Here is a 26,746-nt window from a genome sequence, read left to right on the forward strand (position 1 = left end):
GTCAGCGGGGGCAGTAGATGCCATTGAATGAGCATGTGTACTGTGTGGCTATCACATTCAAAATGACTGAGCAAGTAGAGCAATGAATCTGCATCAAATTTTGCATTAAGCTTGAACATTCCTCTGTGGAAACTATTTAGATGATTGAGGAGGCCGCAGCTATGATCAGCTGGTGACTGGCAGCTTCATCACAACAATGTGCCTGCTCATGCATCATGCATCTGCATCCTGCAGAGTTTTTTCCAAATCTCTGATTTGGTTTCCAAAACCAGATCACCCAGGTAACTCAGCACCTACCCCTCACCCCCCAAAATAACCCTATTTGACACCCTGTGACGTCTAGCTTTTCCCAAAACTAAAATCACCTTTGAAAAGGACAAGAATTCAGATCATTGATGAGATTTAGGAAAATACAACATGTCAGCTGATGGCGATTGGAACTTTGTGGGGTTCCAAGGTGCCTACTTTGCAGGAGACTGAGGCATCATTGTCCTATGTACAATGTTTCTTGTATCTTGTATCTTCTCCAGTAAATCTTCTCTGTTTTTCATATTACATAGCTGGATACCTTCTGGACAGACCTCTTATTGCCCTAGCCTATGAATGGTGCAGGAAAGCAGTGGAGTGCAGTGGAATGGGGAGAGAAAATTAAGCAGGTGCCAAAGGATGCTACTAATTTAGAAAGTCAACATAAAATCAAGTAGATTCAGAAGGAGACTTTTTTCAAGTGCTTCATTGGTCATTTAATACAAATCTGACTACTCTCTACTGTATAGGGAATGAGAAGACATTACTCCTTGTTCACTTTTTTTTCTACTTACGTGATGTTTTGAGAGCAAGCCATTAACTTCTTTTATCAGGTGAGACAGGGGCAAGGGGTCTAGGAAAGGTGGCCTTATTCAAATTCCAGCTTCTCCACCACTTTCCTTTTGCCAAGCCCCTTATATGGATTATCCCATCCATCTTTCTTACAAATTTAATAGATAGTATCATTAGCTCCATTTACAGAGGAGTAAATAGACTTCAGAGAGCAGGTAATATAAGACAAGTTAAACTCTCTAAAGTCTGTTTACTCCTCTATAAATAGAACTAATGATTATATCTACTAAGTATGTAAGAAAGATAGATGGGATAATATCTATGAGGTGCCTGGCAAAGAATAAATACAGAAAAATGTCTGCCTTTATTGTTATTTATATCTCATTATGTTGATCAACTGAGTACCATCTGTAAAAGAAACTTCAGAAGTTATAAATAGCAACACACATTTTACCTATCATTTTTATTAATGAATATCGTGTACATTGTATAATGAATATAAATTTTTAATTTTTCTTAAAAAAAAGAAACCTCTTGAACTTTCCACTTGAGAGCTCAGTGTTTAAAATTTTCTCACTTCTTAGAAGTTTATATCTAAGAAATATGAACAGAAAATTAAAGACAGCAATGGGAGAATTTTTGAAAATGTCATTTTCTGGAAGTTTTTTTACTGAAATTTTTAAAACACATATGATGACAAGAAGAAATAATAGTATTAGTTAACTTACAACAAAAAACTAAAGAGCTACTAGGTATTTTACATCAATTTAAAAAAACATTCTCTAAAAAGGAGGGAAGCAGGAATGGCGTATATGTTTTTTTCAGCTTAGTAGTACATGATGTTTCTAATATTTTAAAAAAATTTAGTAAATTATATGTTTTACCAATTTGAATGATTTACACATATAATGATTTTCCAAATCGTAGGATCAAAAATTATACAAGTGGGAGAGGAGCACACAGTACACACTTTTATGGACAACCAAATGTAATGCATTTACCCCCAATGTAGCAACAAAAATTTAAAAAAAATTAGATTGTTTCCACAGCAACATTAGCAAAACAGAAAATTTGCCTGCTGGGTAAGATCACAATTTTTTAAAAAATAGCCCACTCACCAAATTGGCAGTCTGTGAGAGTTAATTAAATTCAAAGGTGAAGTATGTAAAAGTAAAAATAAATTAAGGTTAAATGGCAGGAATGATAAACAGTTTACTGAGTGTCAAAGAGTGAGTGGCCTGTGGTAAAAGAAACTACTCTCCTTTGCTATGAGAAGAATCAAAGGAAGCGGGGGGGGGGGGGGGGGGGGGGGTAGAAGGAGCACCAGAGAGAGCAAACCCTGATTGTCAAATTAAAAGGGTGGGAGGTGGCTGAAGCAGATAGAATCTGACAGGATCTTGGGCGCCCTGCCATATATTTACACCAGGATGATATGTATTTGTTTAATTATACCTCCAATAAAATAAAAGAACTCTTCCTTTTTTCCTTCTCTTTTTAACTGAATAATTATTTTATAATTAATTTATTTTGTATTCTCATTTATTCTATTACAGCTGTCCCAATTTTTCCCCCTTTGCCCGCCTCCATCCCGTCCCGCCCCCACCCCTGCCCCCCCAGGCCATCCCCACACCATTGTCCATGTCCGGGGTCGTTCATACATGTTCTTTCACTGCTCACTTCCTCTTCTTTCCATCATCCCCCCTCACCCCTTTTCCTCTGGTAGCTGTCAGTCTGTTTCCTGTTTCCGTGTCTCTGGTTCTGTTTTGCTCATTACTTTATTTTGTATATTAGATTCCTCTTGTAAGTGATATCATATGGTATTTGTCTTTCACCGGCTGGCTTATTTCGCTTAGCATAATGGTATTCGGTTCCATACATGCTGTCGTGAAGGGTAGGAGCTCCTTCTTTCTTTCTGCTGCATGGTATTCCATTGTGTAAATGAACCACAGTTTTTTAATCCGTTCATCTACTCATGAGCACTTAGGCTGTTTCTAACACTTGGCTATGGTAAATAACACTGCTATGAACATTAGGGTGCATAAGTTCTTTTGAATTGGTGTTTCGGGATTCTTAGGGTATGTTCCCAGTAACCTTAATTAGTAATAGCTAAGGTTGACAAAAATGTCACTGCTGTTTTGTTTTGTGAGTAAATCTCATTTAATCCATAGACATTCTTTGAAACTGTTACTGTTACCTGTGTTTTACAGATAAAGAAACAGAAGTACAGAGAAATGAAATAACTTCTCCCATAGTTTCAAAGTCAATATGTGTTTGATGGTTTCCTGAATTCTTGAACAAACCCTACACAAAATTTTAACTAAAAATAAAGTTTTCAGAACTCTGTTCAGAATAGCTGATGGAAAATGTTATGTAATATTTTTAGTGACCACATAATATTAGGAAGGTTTTACACTTACTACTACTTTATGTATAGTAGCTGCCCATGTCTAATATCTGTTTACAGAGCTGTTTTGGTGCAGTAGACAGTAATGGGTGTCTGTGTGTTCATCTGAAAAGTTAATAACTCAGGCTGCTTTTAAAATCTTGAATTCTGACAAGGGAAATATACTGATAAATGCTTTAGGGATATAAAATGCTGAAAGATAAATTATATGTGAAAAGATCCTTTATTGATGGTATAAACATTTTAAGTACTTGCCACTATAAGGTATTAAAATAAATTTTATAGACATTTATTTGCTCTTTCTGGGACTCTTTTTTTAAAATTAATTTTCATTTTCTTGATACATATGCAAATATATGTATGCATATATGACACTAAAGATAAATTACAAAAATATGTTCTTTTGTCATAGATATTTATATTTTTGTCTCTAGTTAAGGTCTTTGAAGAGATTTGAAGCATTTGGATTCACCTTCTGTTTTTTCCTTAGAAACAAGAAAAATAGAAAGCATTAAAATAATTTTAAAGGTACTTCCCAATCTGTTACACGACATCATTTTATTATGTCAGTTTGCATTATATTCAATTAAATTGTGTTTTTGCTATTTTCACAGTTCACATATTAAGACCCATATCAACTTTGACACATTTTTAGATTTATAGGAAGGCAGAGCTTCATACAAATCATCTGACAGTGAAAAATGCCCTTCCCACATCTTTTTCCTTTTTTTTAAAGTGGTGGTGTACTTTGTTAGTTCTTTTATATTACTTGAGTCCTACAAAGATTTGATCATTTCCTTACAAGTATAGCAAATTTTCCTCTTCTACCTTGCATAAAATCTTGTGCTTTATGCTTTATTTAATAACCAATGTATTGAAACAAAATGAAATTTGAAGCCTGCACAAGTTTCTGCAAACTATTAGTAGTGGGCTCGCAAGAACTAGGCAAGCATGAGCCTACTTAGTATACTGGATCCAAGGAAAAAGGGAAGGAAGGAGGGGAGAATTATAAAACTATAAATAAAAGCATTGTTTCAATAACATATTTCAGAGAGGAAAGATTCTAAGAGAAGGTAATTTTAGATAATTCTAAATTGCATTTTTATTAATTCTAATTATTTGTAGGACATTTTATTGGGGATTCAATAATATTTCTACAGTTTCTGTATGCATTTAATATTACGTTCTGTAATATGCAGTCATTTTACATATATTGTCAGAAGCAAATATCATTTTTTCTTGTTATTATTTTAGTTTCCAAATTAAAGTTAATTGCCTCAGGAACAAAGCTCATAAACTATAAAATCAATAAAAGGAAGATTCTAAATAATTATTAAACTTCTGAATTCTTATCTGTCCAACTGGGGAACTTCTGCCTTACTTTTTTATTCCCAGTTTGTCTGATTTACCAGGTTTATTTTTTCTAAAAAGTGTTAGAATGATTTGTTGTTATTTATTTACCATGGATACAAGACCTTGATATTCAGGTAATATAAATCTTTTACTTGAATAATGTTATGATTTTTATTTTAGACCACTGCTTCTCAAACTTTAGTGTATTATAGAATCACTGGCAGGTCTTGATAAAACATAGATTGAGCCCTGGCCTGTGTGGCTCAGTTGGTTGGAGCATTGTCCATAAAATGAAAGTGTGCAGGTTCGTTTCCGGGTCAGGGCACACACCTAGGTTGCGGGTTGTATCCCTGGCTGGGGTGTGATTGTGGCAGGTATCATCAGTGTCCTGTTGGATGCCTAGAGAACACAAGCAATCAATGTTTCTCTCTCTCCCTTCCTCTCTCCCTGGAATCAATAGATATATCCTCGGGTTAGGATTTAAAAAAAGAAAAAGAGAAGGAGAGAAAGAAAAAACATAGATTGATGAGGCCCGCCCCAAGAATTTTTGGTTACATAGGTGTTGAGTGGGTTCTGAGACTTTGCTTGACTAACCATTCCCAGGTGATGTTGCTCCTGCTGGTCTGAGCACATGTTGAAAAGCATTGGTCTAGCACTAAGACTTAAGCAGTGAGCTTAAGTACTCGGTAAAGAGCTGAAGACAAAATAAATATATCAATTAAATGATGGTGAGTATTTGTAAAATGTAGAGGTAGATCAGTGAACATTTTTTCCCACCAAATAAAAGCCTTTTAATTTTCTTTAATTTCTCTTTTTCTTTTTTTTTTAAATTTTATGAAGGCACACTCAACTACATAGCATGTTTCAAGAAATATCAAGCATCTGAGATTTTATCCTTCTTCCAAGTAAACAAGCTAGCTCACCACAGTTTCAAAAATTTGGTAGACTCCCTGGGTCAGACACAATGGGCCTTATGATCCCAGCACAACAGGCAGCTTGGTGTTGTGCTGCCATCATTTCCTCTTGACCCTCAGGTCCAGTGGAGGCCATGCAGAGTGGCGCAAGTGGACACTGATGTGCCATGAATTTGTGTCACAGCCAAGGAAACCTGAGCTCGATAAAACCGATCTTCTGTCAGGCCTGCCAGCAAACTTGCCTGACTTTTGCCCCACAGATTATTTCAATTTTCCTGAGCAACACATATCTCCTGGGGAGAGATATGCTCTTTGTCTTCCCAGGTTTATTGTTATTTTTGAAAAGATAGCCAGGAGCAAAGGCTCTCCCTGCTTCTGTTCACGTGAAATGTGAGAGACCCAAGGGGAATGGTCTCCCAACCTGGCGACTGGAAGAGGGCCTAATTCAAAGAAAACAGTCAAAATAATTCTGATGTGTAAGTCTCAGCAAATTTGTTTTATTTAACTTTCCTGAAGGAGACTGTATAATAATTCTTGGTAATAACATTTTCAAGATTTTCAGTTTATTAACTTTATTATTTAAGTCACTTATCTATCCAGTTTCTAATATGTCATAGCTGCCATTTACTGAGGACTTTCAAGCATACTACTTAATATTTGCAATACAACACAACGTATGCACTATAATAATCCTTGTTTTATATTTAAGAAAATTGACATAAAAGGATGTTATTTACTACTGATCAAACACCTGGTAAATGATAGAGCTGTTCACACAATATTATGCTGTTTTAGTTATTCACAACAGTGAAATATAATTGCTAGGTGTGTGATTGTGAAGTCTCATAGGGATGTAAAATGACCAAGTAAGGATGATTTAGGTTTGTTATTTGATTTATTCATAGGCAGTTTTTTGGTTGGCATAGTGATTGAAGGCTTTTAGAATTAGTATGACATGTTCAACAGAATTCAGTTCTCATTTGAAGAGATGCTGTTTGTAGTCCTGCAAAAATAGTTTTAGTTGATTTCATTATAAATAACATCTTCAAGAACATGTGCAAAACTGTCAATAGTTTCCTAAAGCACAATTGATCAGAAAAAGCCATGATTGTTCAGCCTTTACTCCCTTCTTCATGTAAGAACACCCTTCTGTCTATCTCACAGTAAGTAATTGGGTTGAAAGGTATATGGAGAATGGTCATTAGACATCTCTACAGCCACCTGCTGCTGACCACTCACCTCTGCAACAGGAACCAGCGTCGTCTGTACATGTGTGTACTGGGGCAGGTAGGCTCCTTGCATAGCTGACGTTGCAGGCATGTATGTTGCAGTGCTGCCTATTGACAGAGGACTCATCTGCTGGACCAGAGGGTTGATCATAGATGTGGATTCTAGCGACATGGTGTGTTCCATCAAGGGAGTTAACAAGTCACCAGGGAGCTGTAGGATATATGGTTGAGGTTGCATCCAAGAAGGACTTTACACCTTGTAGGCAGATACAGGGGACACAATATAGGGTGTAATGTAATATATATTCCATTTCTTGAATATATATAATCCCCTATTGTAAGTAGTCTGATGTTATAGCTTAACTATTTGGGAACATAGAGCTGATTTTTAATCAGATTAAGAGCTAGACTAATTTTATGAACTGTTCTCCCCTCTCCTCTCCAATCCTCTTTCTTCTCCACACTGATCCTTTTCTTAGTTTTTGAATCCACATTAGTATTCAATGTGTAGAGAATAAGATAACTAATTATAAATTAATTCTAGAATCCTGGAGTGGGATTACATGGATTAACTTGGATTCCTGTCACGCCCCCAGCCAAATTCTACATAATTTAAGAATTAGGTGGTGATGAATTAATCTAGCAATGTTTAAGAATTGAGGGGTTATATATTTATTTAGCAATATAGGAAGGCAATTTTTGTGGCCCTTCAAAAATGTCATAATAAGAATGATGATCTAGTGAATCTAGTTTTAAATCTTGAAACAACTGAGACAAAACTTCAAAAAATACTTGGAAATTATTATTTCTACATTTGCACACATATTACTGAGTGCCCGTTCTGTGGTACATTGCATAAGATTCATGAGTTGTAAAGAACTGCTTCTTGTACCAAAGGAACTCACATTTAGTGCTTTGTTACGGGGAGGAGAGAGAGAGGGAATTGAATGCAGCATAATGCATGTCATGACATGGGTCCAGTAAATGGCAGTAAGTTATTTGTTGACTTCCATGAAATTGTCTTCTACTTAGAACAGTGCTTCCCAAAGAGTAATTAAATCTGTATGTCTAAGATAGCTAAAATATTGCCTTCTAGAACTGTGTTTTCAAAGTTTAGTCCAAGGAAAAGATGTACTTATATTAAATATACTGTTTTCTGGGAATAACCTCAGGTATAGAATCAGGATCTTGGATAGAGGTGGGGTTGAGTGGGTTCACATGAGGTCTAGGTATGTTGAACAAACTCACCGGGTGATTCTTTAGTTGTCTAAGAGTAAAGCTGATGTGGAAATTATAGTCACTTGAACAATCTTTCATTTTACTGTTTTGTGCTATAGAGCCAAAAAAATGGTATTTACCAGTTGTATATTATTTATGTTTACTACCACTGAAAGGAATTTTATTATTCATACCAAATGACATCTCTTTCACTCTGGCTTCTGTATTCCAAGGGTCTGCCAATTTATTTGGAGCTAATTACATCTCTGAAGATTCGACTTGAAGCTTTGTGATTAATTTCAAAAGCATTTCCTGATACGGCACATCCATGGCTGAAATCTTTGCAACATGATCCAGAAACCATATTCCAAAGATTTATTTTTCAATGGGCTACAAATAAAAGAATAAGTGATGACTTGCCTGATTTCAGCAACTTTTATTTATATGTTTTGCATATATTATACTCCCTTAAAGCTTACAGTACAAGGAATAGGAGCATTTGTATTATACATTTTTTATTTCACATAATCTGGAATGAAATGAATTATAAGAAAATGATAGCTATCAAAGAGAATTAATAGGTAGCCTGACATTGCACCTTATGCAGAGTAAGATTTATATGTGATTTGGATTAATATAAACACAAATTACTATCTTACTATTAATTTTGATAGTACTCTTCAATGTCATAATTACAGTACTTGTAGAAGTGTTAAATATTTGAGTAAACATAAATAACAAGACTATATAATTTACTCTACTTGCTCAGTCTATTAACAAATAACTTTAATCAATTTATATATTAACAATTATATATTACATAGCCTGTTCTGTTTCTCTTAAGAAACAATAGTCAAGAAGGCAAACTTCTTTTTTTCTCCTCAATAAATTCAAATAGATAGGCAGGTGCTAAACTATTTCATCAAGCTTTGGTAGAGTTTTTCATATTATTGAAGTGTATTTTTCTAAATTAAAGCAAAATTTATTAAAAATATTCTTTGTGTCTTAGAATCAGTTTGGGGTTGTCCTGCTGGAAAAACAAATGTGAATTTGAAAAACAGAAATTTAATGATTGTAAATATGTGCTCATGTTTCATGTTATTAAACAAAATCAAAAAGTCTGCAAAGACATATTTTAGGCAAGCATAAGTAAAATATAAAGTGTTAGTAATCTTTGTCAAAGTGGGCTTGCTAACCAATGTGCCGTAGTGAGAGAGGATCAAAATATCTTTGGATAAGTTGCCTTGCTTAAGTGTTGATTGAACATCTTTCAAACTGCATGACTAATGCCTGTGCAGAAAGAATGATAATCTCTAGATGGAAAGAAAGAATAGGTAGACCTGTATTTACAAATAAAGCCTGTTGCTATGTTCTGATGATAAAGATGCAATAAATGCATCTTTTGGTGCTAAAAAAGAGTTTTAGAGATGTTTTAAGCTTTGTTTCCTTGAGGGTTCTTCCATCTTCCATGCACCTTTTCTGTACTTTCCAAAATCCTGAGCCAACTGTTTCTCAAAACACCCTGAAATTAAATGATTCTCTTGTTTGGTCTAAACCATTACTTATAGGAATGATAGTTTTCTCCTTAGACAAATCAGTACTCCACCCCCAATAAAGCAGGTGGAGTTTCCCTTTGACATTCAGCCTACATGCACCCTATTAGAAGAATCAACAAAATCAACATAAGATAACATATACGTACTTAAAACATACATGTCAATACTGGTCTGTCCGGAAAAAGTCCAGCCATTGTTAATATAACAACAATGATTTGCATGACACTGATATAACCTGATAGCCAAGTGGAGTGGACTGGAATGCCATGTGTGAAAAATGATGACTTCACTGTACTAGTCTGTGGGGGTGGTAGACACTCTTGAATGAGCATGTGTACTGTGTGGCCATTGCATTCAAAATGAGTGAGTAGAGCAACAATCTGCATCAAATTTTGCATTAAGCTTGAACGTTCCTTTGTGGAAGCTCTGTGGATGCTTCAGAAGGCCGCAGCTATGGGCAACTGGTGATTGGCAGCTTCATCCCAATAACGTGCCTGCTCACAAATCATGTCTCTTGCAGAGTTTTTTGGTGAAACGTCAAGTCACCCAGGTGACTCAGGCCCCCTAAAGCCCAGATTTGGCACCTTGTGACTTCTGGCTTTTCCCAAAACTAGTATTACCTTTGTAAGGGAAGAGATTTCAGACTACCGATGAGATTCAGGAAAACACATCAGGGCAGCTAATGGCTATTGGGAAAACTGTATGAGGTCCCAAGGTGCCTACTCTGCAGGGAACTGAGGCGTCATCATCCTATGTACAGTGTTTCATGTATCTTTTATCTTCTTCAATAAATGTCTCTTTTTTCATATTACGTGGCTGGATACCTTCTGGACAGACCCTATACAGACTAATTCATTATAGTGGTTGCTATGGGTAGAGAAATTGGTTAAAGGAAGTAAATACGTGAACTTCAAGATTACTTGTAATATTTTATTTTGCCCATAAACAATTATTAAAGCAAATATTTATAAAGCTGAATTCTGGGTTATGGGTTCCAGGCTTTTTATTTCTCTACTTTTCACTATTTTTCATACTTCATTATGATCTGCTCTCCTTTTACATTTCATTTATGGTAAAAATAAAATTAAGTTAAATTCATTTTATGGACTACTATATTAAACCCACATTCCTTGCATGCATATGCTTTGGGACCACCATGTGGGTCTACATAAAAGAGCTTTCCAGTTGGACAATGTATAGTTAAAATATAGGGACCATTAAGATATTTTCATTTGTTTCACGCATATATGCACATGCTGAAGTGGTCATCAGTGACTATAATTATATATAGCCTGTTCTGTTCTGTGAGTTATATTTGTAAGATTCAAGTGGAATCACAATTTTATTGAGTTTACAATGTACTAGATATTTAGCATACCAAATACAAAAATATATAAAGTGCTTATTATTATTTATAGATGGAGAAAAACATTAAGTTCATTGCCTAAAATTTCATAGTTCCTGAAAGCACCATAATTGCAAACCAGATCTGACTCATTTAAAAGCACATGATTATACTATAGTTCCAAAATGATTGTTACCTGTACATTTTTCTTCAAAATATGCAAGTCTGTTATTCAACTAAATCTGCTATTTCCAATAGGTATTGTTAGACCATTCAATTGTTTATCCTAATTGTTTTGTTATGTTAAGAACATTGGATGAAGATAGGCAGAGTTCATTAGAATGATAAAAATTTGTCAAAATGATTTTAGGACATAATACAATGATTTGCTATTTTTTATTGGGTGTTAATTAATTGAACATTAATCACATGAATGTTTTACTTGGATTAGTCTATTGTGGAGCTCAATTACTATTTATTTATTTACTTATTACTGCTGTTCTGTTACATTTGTCCCAATTTTCCCCTGTTGCTCACCCCTACCCCTCCAACCCCCAACTCGCACAGTTAATCACCACCATGTCCTCCATGGGCATTTATATTTCTTCATATTAAGAAGAAAAGTCTTGACATACGCTAGTCAAATAAATTGTTTTGAATTAGAGATGTTTCCTTGAGTGATGTTTCTAAGCCAGTTCTTGAAAAACATGAATATCAACATTATTGAAGTCTAACTGAACTGTCCCATGATCCCTGAAAGTTTCCTTTCAAAGCTATCAAAAGAACATTTTTAATAATTAAATATTTCAGAAAACTTCTTTTATCTTTCATCTGCAATTAACTTACAGTGTGGGAAGCAGATTATTTACAGGTTTAGAAAATAGTCTCTTTCCAAGAGAAAATACATTTAGGTATTGTTAAGGAGAATGATAGAATTATTTCTTTATACACTCTATAATTATAGTGCTTTGGTTAGACTCTTATAACCTGACAGAATTCAATGAGAATGGAGGAGATAAAAACATGTCAAAAAGTGATGGCTGACAATGAATAGGCCTTCAAGGGAGCTGATCTTTCCCTGATCTGATAAAAAGGCTTCCATTCTCTACTTCTGTTTTTTTCTTTTCAGATCCCTGCATATCAAAAGCTTTTTCTCTGATTAGCAATAGTCTCTCAGGATAACAGGACTTGAGGACAAGACCTATGTAAAGAAATTTCTAAAGGTGATACACACCCACACACCCACACACACACATTATAAATATATATTATATATATAATGCTTTTTGTTTTTAGTCTTTTGCAATTTCTAAAATTTCATTGGGAAATTTCTCATTAACCTGAAATAGTTCTCTACTGGTATTTTTGATGTTGATAGTACTTTGTCTTCATATAGTCTATGAATGACAAGTGATGTTAACACTTTTGATGCATTTAATGGAGACTAAAGTTTGTAAAGTTTGTGGAATGAGCATTAGCATTGGAATCAGAAGGCTTAGGTTCAAGTCCATTTTGATAACCTCTGAGTCCTTAAAAAGTCGTTAAAATAATTTTCCATTTTAAATGCTCAAACCAGTAGATAGGTAGGGATGTATGTATTATTATATATCTATGACATTATTATATATTTATCGTTTTATATCCAAAGGATTTTTAGATACATGTGTGCTATTTCATTTATAATGAAGCCATTTAATGAATCTTTCTGGTCTGTCTTAATATGAGCAGAATTAAGTTTTAGTTGTCTGTCACAGGTGTTTATGCTGAGCTGGGTTCTTTGTTTCTGTCTGGTGCTTGGTCTGATTTTAATGATTGCTACTATTACTATAAATTAAATGAGGAAAAACACATTTTCTTTTTTTCTGAAATGTTATTGTTACAGACTATACTTACATAGCCAACTATGGAAGTAGGAATGCTCTACCAAGCAAATTTTCACATTTTACTAGGTAGGAATTTTATCAGTCTTAACACATTTGCCTGTGACATTTAATGGGCGATCATTGGCTTTAAAGAAAAATGTCACTTGACCTGAATAGAAGTTAATTAGGGACTTGAAGTGTCCAGAAGACATGTCAGTTTCCTATAAGTCAACATTAGCTGGTCTTTTGCCACAAGAAAGATCACCATCAGTAACTATTTGTTTTAATCCTCAAGGTAGACTTTTTAAGTATCTAAAGTCAGAATTATGTTTTATCATGAATTTTGCTGGATTCAAAATTATTTTATTAATTTCTTCATGAAGAAAGAAGATGCATTTCATGACTACATATTTTTAGATTTCCAAGGTAGGAATATAAAATTTGGCAACTTTTGAGATTGAAACCAACTTTTTAATATATATTTTTTCTTATATACAACTATATCTTTTTAAGTTTCTAAAACTATCTCTGAATCTTGTAACAAATGACATTTGCTCCATAAAAATAGTGTTTAAAAATATATATTAGAAATAGAGATGATTTGGACTCTCCTCCCTGGAGATGAATTATCTTATAGTTTGTTGCCATTGTTCATTCCTCTTTATTTTTTTTTCTAAAAATAAACTGTGATGATTAGCGTCATTATAGCTTCAGCATGGGTTATGTTTACATGGGTTATAAGCCATGTGATTCTGGATCAGAGCCTTTAAGCTGTACTTTTTTATGGTCTCTAGAGCAGAGACAAGCTTGCTGGAGTTTGAGCTTCTGCCTTGAGAACTGGAACCGAATGTTCCTTCTGTGTTCCGTGTTTTGGGGCGGCATTCTTCTGTGCATTGTAAAAGGGAGAACCTTAATGGTCCTCTCTGAAACATAGAGGCATTTTAGAGCGCTAATATTTCTGAACCTAAAAAAAATTTAACGTATATTTTATCCTGTATTTTGTTTAAATTCATGTTTAAGTTTATTATTTATTCCATACATATGAATGTTCAGCTATTTTTATATTGAAGGGTTATATTTTGAATTTTGTTGAGAATACACCTTCATGTTTATTTTCTCATTTTGTCTTTTCTTTCTTTATCTTCCCACACTGAAGGTTTTGTTTTTTTTTAAATAAATAAATTGCTTCCATTTTTATTCACTTTTTGGGCTACATTTTCACACTGAATTTGAGTTTCCAAAAGTAGAGTGATACACTACTACTGAAATAAATGCACTGCTCTTTTAGCTTTGCTCTGGGTTTGTAGGGATAAAGAACCTTGTCTTGCTTTCTCTCTCTGGTACAATTTCTAACGTTTACTAGCTCTTATTATACTCCACTTCTCCCTGGTAGCTGATAATCGAAATCTTTGTCATTTAAGCATGCTGGAGAATTTTCCTTTTAATTCACCTTGGGGACTCTTAAATTGAGACCTCCCATTAGGCAATATTTTGTAGTCATGGATAATACCTACATAATAAATATTAGAAAAATGAACAGATTATATTAAGTAGCAGGGAATAGAAGTCAATACACTAATATATAAACTGCTCTAAAGGGTTGTTTCCATTATTCAGTGTTGTCCGGACTTGCACAGAAAGAACACTCACTGAAACTAGTTCTCTGAGAAAGATTAAATACATGAACCAGTGAACCAGTATGAGATTTATACTTTTAATGAAACCAAACCTGATCATGTATTTCTTAACAAATGGGTATAATAGAGTCACATTTGTTATGTTTGATGTTATACTTGTCCTGTTTCTGTAGGTATCCTCTAACTGTGTTGTGGGGCAGGCTGCAGATCCACACACTGAGCTATTTTCTCACATGGACACAGAGTGAAAATGAAATCATAATTACTCATCAGAGCTAGATAGCTATTACCCGTAGTGCTTACTGTCTGCCAAGCACTGTTCTAAACACTTTATATATAACTCATTTAATCCTTTTAGCAATCCATGAGGCAGATTCTCACATTATTCACATGAGAAAATGGAGAAGGAACTTAATGTTTCCCAAGTTTGCACAGCTAGTATGCAGCAGGGTTGGTAGTCTGGTTTCATCTTTGTGTTTTTAATCACTAAATGCTCCTGTCTCTTGTAAAAGCTTATTAAATGGAGAACGTAATAGTGACACTGGGAAATACAAAGTGAAAAATCTAAAAAACAGAGAATGGAAAAGAATGAATCTATCCACAAAAAGTGATTAGCAGACTGATATAGTAGACAACTCATCTCCAACCTAGGAAAATAAGTCAGTCTGCAATCCTCTAACTCATTTAGTTTCCAAGAGTGAAAGTAAATAAAGCCATTTGTAGCTCTGCAGACTGTGACAGCTTGCTTCTACTCACAGATCATCTCTGTAAGGACTATTGAGAATGTTCTTCAGCAAGGTGGAAATTATTACATTTTTGTGCCTTTTGATTAAAAAGCCCCCTAACTACACTATTTAAAAGATGCCTAATACAGTGCTTAGTACACATTTATTGATTTCTCAGTGTCACTTGCTTTCTGCTTTTATAGAAATATGTGCTATAAAGGTATGTACTAACAAAAATTTACCAAGATTAATATACTCTACTGATTACAGCTTTTTGTAGAAAATGAAATGTTAGTCTTTGATAAAAACCACTTGAAGAGGACACTACTGACAACGATATAGCAGAGCTAATGAACTTAATGTATTGAAAAATGGTATCTCACTTATATTACTAAAAGCTACAATAAATGCACATACTGTATATCACCTTTAGTAGGTTAGATTACTAAATTATTTAGAATTTATGAGTCATAAATAAGAAGTTGCTTCTGTTTATTTCATCCTCATAATTGATTTGAAAACCCAAGTACTCTAACAATTACATATTCATGTGGTTATTTGAGTACTAAGATTTATTGTTTTCTTTTCAGCGCCTGGCTTTGGAAGCGGAGAAAGTTCAAGCAGCCCACCAGTGGAGGGAGGATTTTGCAGTAAGGACACTTTTTTACCTGTTGGTTTAAACAGATGATTTGTTGTGTTTGTATAGTAATGATTGCATTAAAATATTTTGGCAATGAAATCCTATTGTATTGCAAGAGCAGAAAACAGCTAGTTTGTTGCTTTAAAAAAATGCTTTGGATAGTCACCCTGGCTGACTCAGTGGTTCAGTGGATTGAGTGCCAGCCTGCGAACTAATGGTTGCTGGTTCAATTCCCAGTCAAGGCACATGCCTGGGTTGTGGACCAGGTCCCCAGTTGGGGGTGCACTAGAGGCAACCACACTGATGTTTCTCTCATTCTCTTTCTCCCTCCCTTCCCTTTTCTCTAAAAATAAATAAATAAAATCTAAAAAAAAAATGTTTGGATAGTCAGGGCCAATTAAGTTATTCAAAATGTTCCTGGTTGTATTCTGTATTTTTTTAAAAGTTCATTGACATGTTCTTCCATATTCAATGGTATTTATAAAGTTAATTATAGTAAAATAACATTAAATTACAATATCCAAGTGAACTTTGTAAATATGAATATACTAGTTGAAAACAAGTTGCATTTAAACACTTTGTTTCGGAGACGTGACATGCATATTATAATCACTTTGATGGTGGGCAATGTGATTAAAGTGAGAATATACTAAACCTCTTAAAATTTAATTTGTTCTACTTTTGCTAGAAGTAATCCTTTACCTACTCTGGCCTACTTTTGGAAATGCCAACTAATATTAACTTTTCCATGTATTAACTTCTGTACTCCAAGAACCATTGTGCTAAGTATACAAATAGCAGAAATTATTCTTATGATGAGTGCTATCTATCTATCTATCTATCTGTCTATCTGTCTATCATCTATCTATCTATCTATCTATCTATCTATCTGTCATGTGTCTATCTTCTTTCAGCCAGGTGAGACAGTGAAAAAAGTCTATCTAATAGTTAGTTAAAATATTTCTGTTACGTATTTGACTTTTTCACTTATATTGATTTTTTTCTGTTTGTTTCTGGTCATAGGTACATTCCAGACAATTCACTTTGAGGATGTTAAAATAGAAATAGACTATGAGGGACAACTTGATTGTATTATGTAATTGTCTTTGAATGTTTTGCAAAACTCAAGTCTCAGATTTGTAGGCTGAGAAAGTTATGCCTCAACAGAACACTAAATTTTGGTTCATTAATTAGTACTTTTAATTTGTGTTTTTATCATTATATTGTATAGGAAAGGAAAATTCACTAACTGATATTTATTGGCTTATGTGAAAATGATTCATCTTCTGTGCTTGACATTTCTGATATTATTTATTTTACCGTCTTTTCCTCAAATTAATATTTCTTAAACAAACTTTTAGTTTACTAAGTGAAGACTCTATTTAACTACTGTAGGTTTGTTTTTTTTCCCTAAATGGATTACATTGCTTGATTTGTCAGTATCATGTAGATACTGGCTTGGTCCACAATTGTTTGTCATAGGTAGGTTAAAAAGGATCAATTTGTCATCCCTGATATATAAAGAAAAAATCAGAGATAAAATTAAAAAGATAATCTTTTTGAGTATTGATGGCAAATTTTAAGCTCATCCACTGAAGATTTTACAATAAAATAAAATGAAACTTGAATTCCTTTTGTTTATTGAAAAGAAAAGAAAAGCTACACTAATTTATCCAAGTAAGTATCATTTTGATTAACTAATCTTCCCCCAACTAAGGTGACATAGTAAAATCCAATGTAAAGTCATAATAGATGTGAAGCAAGACCATATATTTTGCTAGGATTGGTGTAGCAAAATTGATTGTATTAGTTTAAATCATAAGTAATTTTGAGAATCCCAAGATCAAGTTTATCCAGATCATATTCTTTTATATATAGATTCCATTGCTTTCAAAAAGCTTTTCTTTGAATTAATGGAATGTGATAATTTTTCACATAGCCATTTATTAATTGTATGTCTTTTTTTGTTTTCTAAGGAATAATGTAAAAACTAACTTGTCAAGTAAGGATGCCGTAATGCCATTAATATAATGGATTTTTTAATTCAGTTATTATGTTACTGATTAATGGATATAAAATTCCTTTTCCCAGATATGTTGTAAACTGTTATCAAACTGATTAATACTAAATTAACATTTGGCAATGATTTATTTCTCCTTACAGATGTAATCAGTGACCATTCTAGATGTCACAAAAACTTTCAATGTGTGTTAGCTATTTCAATATTTTATTGAATCCAAGACATCATTAATTGTAAGGTTCTCTATCATTTATGTATTTGTCAGAAAGAGAAAAAAGAAGCCAATTAAATTATAATGCACCAGCAATTTGAAGCTGTATTGTTATTTGCCAGACATCAAAATGTGGAAAAAATTACCTTGCAATGTAACTCCTATTATCTACTTTCTCAGTAGCTATATCCAAACCAAAGTACTGCTAGAAATATTTATGCAAGAGGAAAAATTAGTTTCACATTGACACAAAAGCCATTACCAAGTCTTATGTGGTAAAATAGAAAAATAAATTGTCTACCCAGTAAATGTTAAGAGTTCTTAGCAAATAGTAGTAGCCACAGTGTGGAAAAATTGTTGAACAAATTCTGTTTTTAATTTCCCTCTAGACTACCTCACAATTTATTTAGGACATATGAACATATTGATTGACATTAAAGGAGACTGTTAAAGGGAAAACAAATTAGGCCACTTCAGAGCTCTGTCAACTAATTTCTTTAGTCCTTTTTGAAGGACTGTGAACGATCTTCAGGGGACACATATCTGTCACATTTTGCACACTGAGAACTGATATTTTCCATATCTTAGTATGTCAGTCATAGATAAAGTCTTTATAATAGCCCTTCCCTTTGAAATACCATAGGTGACAGAATGGTCAGATAGTGGTGGTTTTGTATTTGAAGATGGGACCTGAATAGGATTGCCTAAACTTCAGACTCAGATAAGTAAATAGTGCAAAAATAAGACTCATTCACCCACCCCCATTTTTTTGTTGATAAACTAGAGGATGCTTCAGTTTATATATATAGAAGGTTAAACAACTCCTTCAAGGCCATTTATACAATCAAATTAAAATTTGTGAGTGGCCATAGTTGGATAGTAGAAATCATCACTATTAAATCTCCCCTTATTTTGTGAGAGCACACAAAACAATTGCAGACTTTTATCAATATTAACTAAACACTTAAAAGTGTTTAATTTGAAGTTAACTGCCACCATATTTACTAAAGTCCTCCTTTTAAACTTATAGACATTGATCTTTTGAGGTATTTAACTATTTGCATCAGTGCAATATTTCTTTAATGCTATCCTTTAATAATTTAATACTAAGATGATTTAGAAGGCAGATATAATTTTCTAAGAGGTATATTAACATTTCAAAAAGAATTATAATATTCTGATCCTTCCCTCAAGTATAAGTGGGCAAGTTTTATTAATACTATTTAGGCAGAATGTTGATTAACATTCCCTACTGTGTAATGTAGAGAAGTCTAACAAACAACAAGAACAAAAGGCAAAGTACTAAAATACTGGGAACAAGAAAGGGATCATGTAATTCACACTCTCCCTCAGCTTAATTCCCAACTGAATGAAAATTGAAGGAAAAAAAGGGCTTACACTTTAAATGGATTAAGATTTACGCAGTCATGCATTTACTAGTTTAAAGTGGTATTTGTAAATAAGCTATGTCTGCCAGCTGCCTTTCTGGTCTTCAATCAAACTACTGGTGTTACAGGTGACATTTTGTGTCACTTATGATGGACAAATTATTGTTTTAAGGTCAGGTGGGATAAGGAAAAAGAGCTTGGAAAACTAATTGTTCCACATGAAATAATTGCTATTATTTCTACAGAACTGATCTTTTCCAATTGCATTTGCAATCTCATTTGATTGTACTGCAATGGTTGGTTAACTACAGCAGTTTTGTTTCCCACTAAGCCTGCAATATTAAATGTACTTACACATGTATAAACATAAGGGGTGCCTAATTTGTATTTTAATAAGTAGGATCTTTATGTGTGGGTTATTAGCATCAGCTTGTTACTGTGCAGGCATAGTACAGACATCCAGAAATTGGCCAGTAATTAAAACATTTGAGGAGCTGTTTTTAGCTTCAGCTCCACAGAGAAACTAAATTAGAAGATGAAAATTTTTCTGGTGAAGTTGAATGTTATTGAGTGTCAGTGAGGATGTTAGTTCTAACTTAGCTTCAATTATATATACAGGGGTGGGCAAAAGTAGGGTTTACAGTTGTAAGTCTACCAAACACAGATTAATAAAGCTATTGTAATAATCATAACCCGGATGTGTTTTTCTATATGAACAACTGTAAGCCTACTATTTTTTATATATATATATATATATATAATCACTTTGTCCAAATCTCATTATGAAAAATGCTGCTTTAAATGTAGTAATATTTATAATTTTGTGTTTATATGAGTTCAATTAATAGGCTCTGATATTATATATTTAATTATTTTATGTGTCCTATTCATTTCATGGAATTGCATTACTTCTGTTGATTGCAGCACAAACAATTGTAAACATGTGAACCATAAAAACATACTTTATTTATTTTGGTTACAATGTATAAAGATAAACACTATTTTAAATCATAATTTGGTGTAAATTCTGGATAGGAGAGAGCTGAATTTTTAGTGATTAAAAAGAGGGCAGTAAAAAAAGTGGGGGACTGGTGTTTTGTCTTAATGTATAAATAAATGAATTTAATATATCATCGAAGTGATCATTAGTCTATCTTGGTTTCTACCTTTGGCTGAATTGCCCTTTTGGAATCAAAACATTGCATAGTTTAATATTTTTTCTGCAACACTTCTATGTAGAGAAATGATCAATTTTTTTTTTTTACTGCTGCTTTCTTTTAAGATTCTTGTCAGTCCTTCCTCATCATTAAGATAGATGGAAAGGAGCCGCAGTGAAAAATTGATTTCCCTCTAAATTGTGGGAAACCAATTTAATGGAGAAGACTCGGGCAAATTCATGTTGTCTTTCTCTTTTTGCTTATGCATACTTATAAATGCTCAGGGTAAGAGCACTATAAAACAGTGGAGGAGAAAAAAAGTAAGCATGGGCTTTAAATTGTTAGTTATACTGGGGGATAACACTTTTATTTGTTATACTGAAAAACAGAAGAATTAAAATATTTATTCATTAATTACCTAGCCAATAATATTTTTAACTGTTTTTAATGCTTTCTTATGATCTTCCAGACCTCTGTATTATTTCTATTAAGGCCAAGGTCACATTGTAGTACAGCAGAACCCCCTAAAGTAGGGCATCATGATGATTATCCAGGGTTCGTGCAAATTTAAATCTAAATGGAGCTGGGTATATTTTTTCCTTTTATGTCCTCCTTTCAGGAAGGAAGGTAGAAATTGGAAAGGACAGTATCTGTGACTTAGGAAGTGGTGAGGTGAATACCTGGTCTCTACGTTTTTCAAGACCTCAGTAACTTGGGACTGAGCTAATGAAAATATTGCTAAATTATTGGAAGATTCCTAGAATTGCTGCCATAATTCTAAAGATTTTAGCCACGCAGAACACCCAGAATTATGCCCGTTGATGTTTAAATTAGAGTTGCTTACTCTCAACAGCTGGTGCTAAATGACAGTGCCATATACATTTTTTTAAATGTAGTGATTTTATCAACTTTTCTGTACTTTGCATTGCATTTTATTAAAAATTGTGGACCTTACTTATTTGCACTAAAGAGGGGATTTATAGTATTTTCTTAACTACAAAAGAAATACAAATGAAGAAATTGTACAAGCATTACAGATTGCTGAAATTTACATATAGGTACAGTCTACAAAGATTTATTCCACAAACTTCCTCCACTTCATTTCTTTATTGAAAAATCTTCAGATTCCTGTCAAGATGGCAGCATAGGTAAATGTGGTACTCGAATCCTCCCACAACCACATCAAAATTACAACTTATTTACAGAAAAACCATTATTCAGAACCACATGAAATCTAGCTGAAAGGGAGTCATACAACTAGGGATTTAAAGAAGCCACATGGAGAGAGGTATGAGAAGTAGAGATGTGGAATAAACTTGCCCCACACAAAGGAGTGGCAGATAAAAATTGGGAGGCCCCCCTGAGGCATGAGGGTGTCCGGCTATACACCAGGCATCCCAACCCAGGGTTCCAGAGCCAGGAGAGAAGTGCCTATCATCTCTGGCTATAAAAACCAGCTGAGATTGTGGCTGAGTGAGACGTGGGCCTCTGTAGTCTCAGGCAGTTCCTCTTAAAGGGCCTGTGCATGGACTTGCTTGACTTGCTCCCTCTGAGTTCCATCAGTGAATAGCAGCTTGAAAGGGACCAGGGATACATGGGAAGGAACTGAATTATCCAGCATTAGGACCAGGGCTGGTGGAAGGCAGCTTTCTGCTGGACAAAGGTGCTGGAAAAGGCCATCTTTCCTTTTCTAAGACCACTCTCCCCCAACCACCGAGCCAAAAGGCAGGTGCCATATCTCAGTCTCCAACAACCTGGCTTACACAATTTGCCACGCTCTGGTGAATCCTTGAGACCCCACCTCAGCCAGCTTGTGGACCCACTCAAGCTATTTCCAGTTTCCTTTTCATACAAATGACCTCTCTTGCCTCATACTTCGGACTTTCCCAACATCTCCCAAGCAAGAAACATCTGGCCTCTGCATAACCTGAATCTCTTGCTAAATGAACCTAGGCCTAGTACTAGCAGCAGCTGGCTTGGTTTGCAGCTTGGCCTCTCCTGGGTCCCTCTAAGCCCAGCACAAGTAACACCCATCTGAAGATCACTGCTTAGCTTGTGCCAGGTGACCCCAGGCAGGGCAGCATTGGCTGACCTTTCGTATCCCAGGAGGCCCCAGAACCAGTGTACCTGGTGGATAGCTTTAGGCCATGCTAGATTTCAACCCTATCATCTCCACAAGCCACACACACAAGGGCAGACTCAGTGAGCACCAAAGCCCCACTGAAGTGAGTCCTGCTCCATAGGGTCGACTCATGCATAGTAGCTCCTCCATGGCTGTTGCAGCTGGTAAGCCTGGCAGCAAATCTCTCCCAATGAAGCCAACAGCAATCAAGGCTCAACTGCAATTGAAGAGTGTACACAGCCCACACAGTGGTGCACCTGGAGTGCCCAGCTCTGGTTGCTGGGGAGGTTGTACCACTGGGTCCTATAGGATACCTACTATACAAGGCTACTCTACCAAGTCCAGGTGATATACCAGATCTCTCTAATACACAGAACAAACATAGGGAAGCAGCCAAAATGCAAAGAGAAAGAAATATGTCCCAAATGAAAGAACAGGAGAAATCTCTGGAAAAATTACAATGAAAGGGAGTCAAGCAAACTACCAGAAACAGAGTTCAAAACAATGTTTGTAAGGATGCTCAAGTAACTTAGTGAGAACTTCAAGAGCATAAAAAATGGACATATGAACCATAAGAAGGAACCACAGAAATGAAGGATACACTAACTGAAATGAATAAATTACAGGGAATCAACAACTGAGTAGATGAAATAGGAAATCATATCAGCGATTTGGAATATAAGGAAGCAGAGAACACCCAATCAGAACAGCAAAAAGCTAAAAGAACACAAAAAATAAAGATAGCATAAGGAGTGTCTGGAACAGTTTCAAACATGCAAACATTTGTTCATGTAGGTGCCAAAAGGAGAAGAGAAAGAACAAGGAATTGAAAACCTATTTGAAAAAATAATGACAGAAAACTTCCCTGACCTGCTGAAGGAAATAGACATACAAATCCAGGAAGTACGGGATCTCAAACAAGGTGAACCCAAAGAAGCCCACAGCAAGACACATCATAATTAAAATGCTAAAAGTAATAGACAATCTTAAAAGCAACAAGAGAAGCGCAGTTAGTTACTTACAAGAGAACTGTGAAGACACTGTCAGCTGATTTCTCAAGACAAACTTTGCAGTTTAGAGTGAGTGGCAAGAAATATTCAAAGTGATGAAAAACAAGAACCTATAACCAAGATTACTCTACCCAACAAAGCTAACATTTGGAATCAACGTACAAATAAAGAACTTCCCAGGCAAGAAAAACCTAAAGGAGTTCCTATTACCAAACCAGTATTATGTGAAATGTTAACAGGTCATCTTTAAGAAGAAGAAGGAGAAGGAAGAGGAGGAGGAGAAAGAGAAGGAGAAGAAAGAAGAGGAAGAAGAGGAAGAAGAAGAAGAAGAAGGAGAAGAAGAAGGAGAAGAAGAAGAAGAAGAGGAGGAGGAGGAGGAAGAAGAAGAAGGAAAGAAGAAGAAGAAGAAGAAGAAGAAGAAGAAGAAGAAGAAGGAGAAGGAGAAGAAAAGAAGAAGAAGAAGAAGAAGAAGAAGAAGAAGAAGAAGAAGAAGAAGAAAAGAAGAAGAAGAAGGAAAGAAGAAGAAGAAGAAGAAGGAAAGAAGAAGAAGAAGAAGAAGAAGAAGAAGAAGAAGAAGAAAGGATCAAAGCTATGAACAATAAAATGGCAGTAAGTACATACCTATCAACAATTGAATCTAAAAAAACAAACAAGTAGAACAAAAACAGACTCATGATACAGAGAACATTTTGATGGTTGCCAGATGGGAAGGCCGCTGGGGAGATGGATGAAAAAGATGAAGTGATTAAGAAGTACAAATTGATTGTTACAGAATAGTGATGGAAGTGTAAAGTACAGCATAGGGAATATAGTCAATAATATTGTAATAATTAGGTATGGTGTCAGATGGGTACAAGATATATTGGGATGATCACTTAGTTATATAATGTCTAATCACTGAAGTATAACCTGAAACTGCCATATTGTATGTCAACTGTAATGAAAAAATAAAAAATGATTAACAATAAAAGAAATACACTGATGAAAAGAAATCTTTAGTGACTCTTTAATGTAAGTGGTATGTCAGATTCTTCAAGAACTGGTCTCATCTTACTGTCAATGAACAAAGGGGTTTTGTGGAAAGTAACCTCACAGGGTGTTCTGATCATAAATCCTGAACTGGGCAAGTCATTGTAGATAGTCATATCCAAGGCATGTCTTTTTTAATCCTCACCTGAGGACATGCTTATTGATTTCAGAGAGAGGGGAAGGAAGGGAGACAGAGAAGTAGGGAAACACTGATGTGAGAAAGAAATGTAAATTGGTTGTCTTGTATGCTCCCCATCTGGGGACCAAAACTGCAACCCAACTGTGCGCCCTGACCAGAAATTGAACCTGCAACCCTTTGGTCTACAGGATGACATTCCAGCTGCCTGAGCCAATCAGCCAGGGCTCAAGCATGTAGCTTTTTAGTAAAAGGTATATCTTTGCCTTAAGCAAGCCCTCACCGTGGTTTTTGTGAATTCAAGTTAACACACTTTCTTGAAATAAGCATACCCACCCTCAAGAGAGCACCTGATTTTGTTAACTATTTTGTAATCCAATCGTTGCTTTGCTTTCTCCCACCACCATAGAATCTTCCTTATTATGGTCCCTCAGTTTCAAATGCATAAAAGAAGCTGCAAAACTCCTTCTCTCAGGAGCATTTGAGATCTTGCTCTGCCATATGTTGTTAGTTTGGTTCAGATAAACTCATAAAAACTCACTACAGATTTGGACATTCTTATGTTTACATTACCTTCCCTATTTCTTATTGCAACATCTCTGCAGCAACTATTCCCACATTCCTGAAATTCTAACTGCAAAACAGTGTGCCCGTAATATACTTGATGTTTTCCTAAGACGATACTATCTCCTTCACATTCAGACCTTTTGATAATCTCTGCCTAGAATTTTCTCCTCTTTCTCCCTAATTTCCTTTTGTGTTTGATTCCTTGATATAGGATTTGTTGTCTCTTTCATATGGCTCTATATTTCCCAATATGCATTCCTATTTTTGTATGTACTCACTGTATAATTTGCTTTTTTCCACTTTTTTCAGCACTAAAATGTAAATTTCCTGGGGATAAGAGCTATAGCTAGTGTATTACTAAGAAAACTGTAGTTTATTATAATGCATAATAGACAATAGTATATGTGGTAATTTTATAAAAAATAATTACTTGTAGTATTGAGATGCCTGTTTTTAATGTAAACATTGTCAATTTTACTGAAAAGATAATAAAATATTTGTTTGAACTTCATTGTTTTTCTTGAATATGTAAGTCCACAGCCATGGTTACAGGAAACTGGGCTTGCAGTTATGGAAATCTATTTGAAATTTTGGCTTTATCACTAATTGACGAGGAGATTTTGGAAAAATAGTCTGTCGAATATCAATTTCTTTATCTCAAAATTCTCGGCTCTGTTAAAAAAATATCAACCAAGTAATTTTGAAGAACTAACTGGCTTTATTAAGCGATTCATAAATTAGGAAGCATCCTATCTAGCAACTGGAAGGACCCTCTAGGGGCTGTGCAGAATGGATTTTTGTTTTTTAATATGAAGAAGCTTGGGGCAAGGGAGCTATTAACAATAGGAAAAAGATCATTTTTAGACCAGGACATCTTCTGGGGAGAGAAAGGGGAGAGTAAGGGAATGGCAAAAATATTTCCTATTCTATTGGGGTGGGGTAGTGGAGGGAGCCCAGATGCCAGATTACTTTACTGGTACTTGATCAGTAAATTCAGACTGCTTGATTAAGATTATATTTCTGGGAGAGACTGAAACTGCAGTTACATTAGGTATTGAATCTAGGTTTGCTGTCTTGGACTTTTACAGGATTGACATCATTTTGGGCCTGTGGTTTTCTCTTTAATAGCTCTATAGTCTCTACCATAATAATGATCTCTGTTAGATGGTCAATAATTGTTTTTCTATGCTTGTGTAAGCATTGTTTCTCTACCAAGGAAAATATTTTCAAGAAATCCCAGGATTTGACTCAGGGTTTTGCCATCAGGTTGGCATACATCCCTGGATGGATATTCACCTAGTCCATTGAGCATCTGTCAGCTCCTGTTACCCTTGTGCTCTTTTGTCAACCTTCCTCCAATAGGAGGACACTGTTCTCCTCAGGATGTTGTCACCCTATGCATCC

The 26,746-nt window shown here is 34.8% G+C and overlaps 1 protein-coding gene across 3 annotated transcripts in view; it reads left to right on the top strand.

Annotated features, from left to right (window-relative positions):
- The window catches only part of CACNA2D1 (calcium voltage-gated channel auxiliary subunit alpha2delta 1), a 551,478-nt gene that overhangs the window by 221,044 nt on the left and 303,688 nt on the right, over positions 1-26,746 (top strand). For all 3 annotated transcript variants that reach the window (XR_008528338.1, XR_008528337.1, XM_054564312.1), the window contains exon 4: positions 15,653-15,712. Coding sequence is in view for 1 of the 3 variants with exons in the window: in XM_054564312.1 (XP_054420287.1) it covers positions 15,653-15,712 (60 nt within the window). In the remaining 2 variants the exon portion in view is untranslated. The remainder of the gene's footprint in view (positions 1-15,652; positions 15,713-26,746) is intronic.

The sequence above is a fragment of the Pteronotus mesoamericanus genome, unplaced genomic scaffold (genome assembly GCF_021234165.1).
Source record: "Pteronotus mesoamericanus isolate MK-2021 breed Mesoamerican mustached bat unplaced genomic scaffold, CSHL_Meso_final scaffold_85, whole genome shotgun sequence".
Lineage (NCBI taxonomy): Eukaryota > Metazoa > Chordata > Mammalia > Chiroptera > Mormoopidae > Pteronotus > Pteronotus mesoamericanus.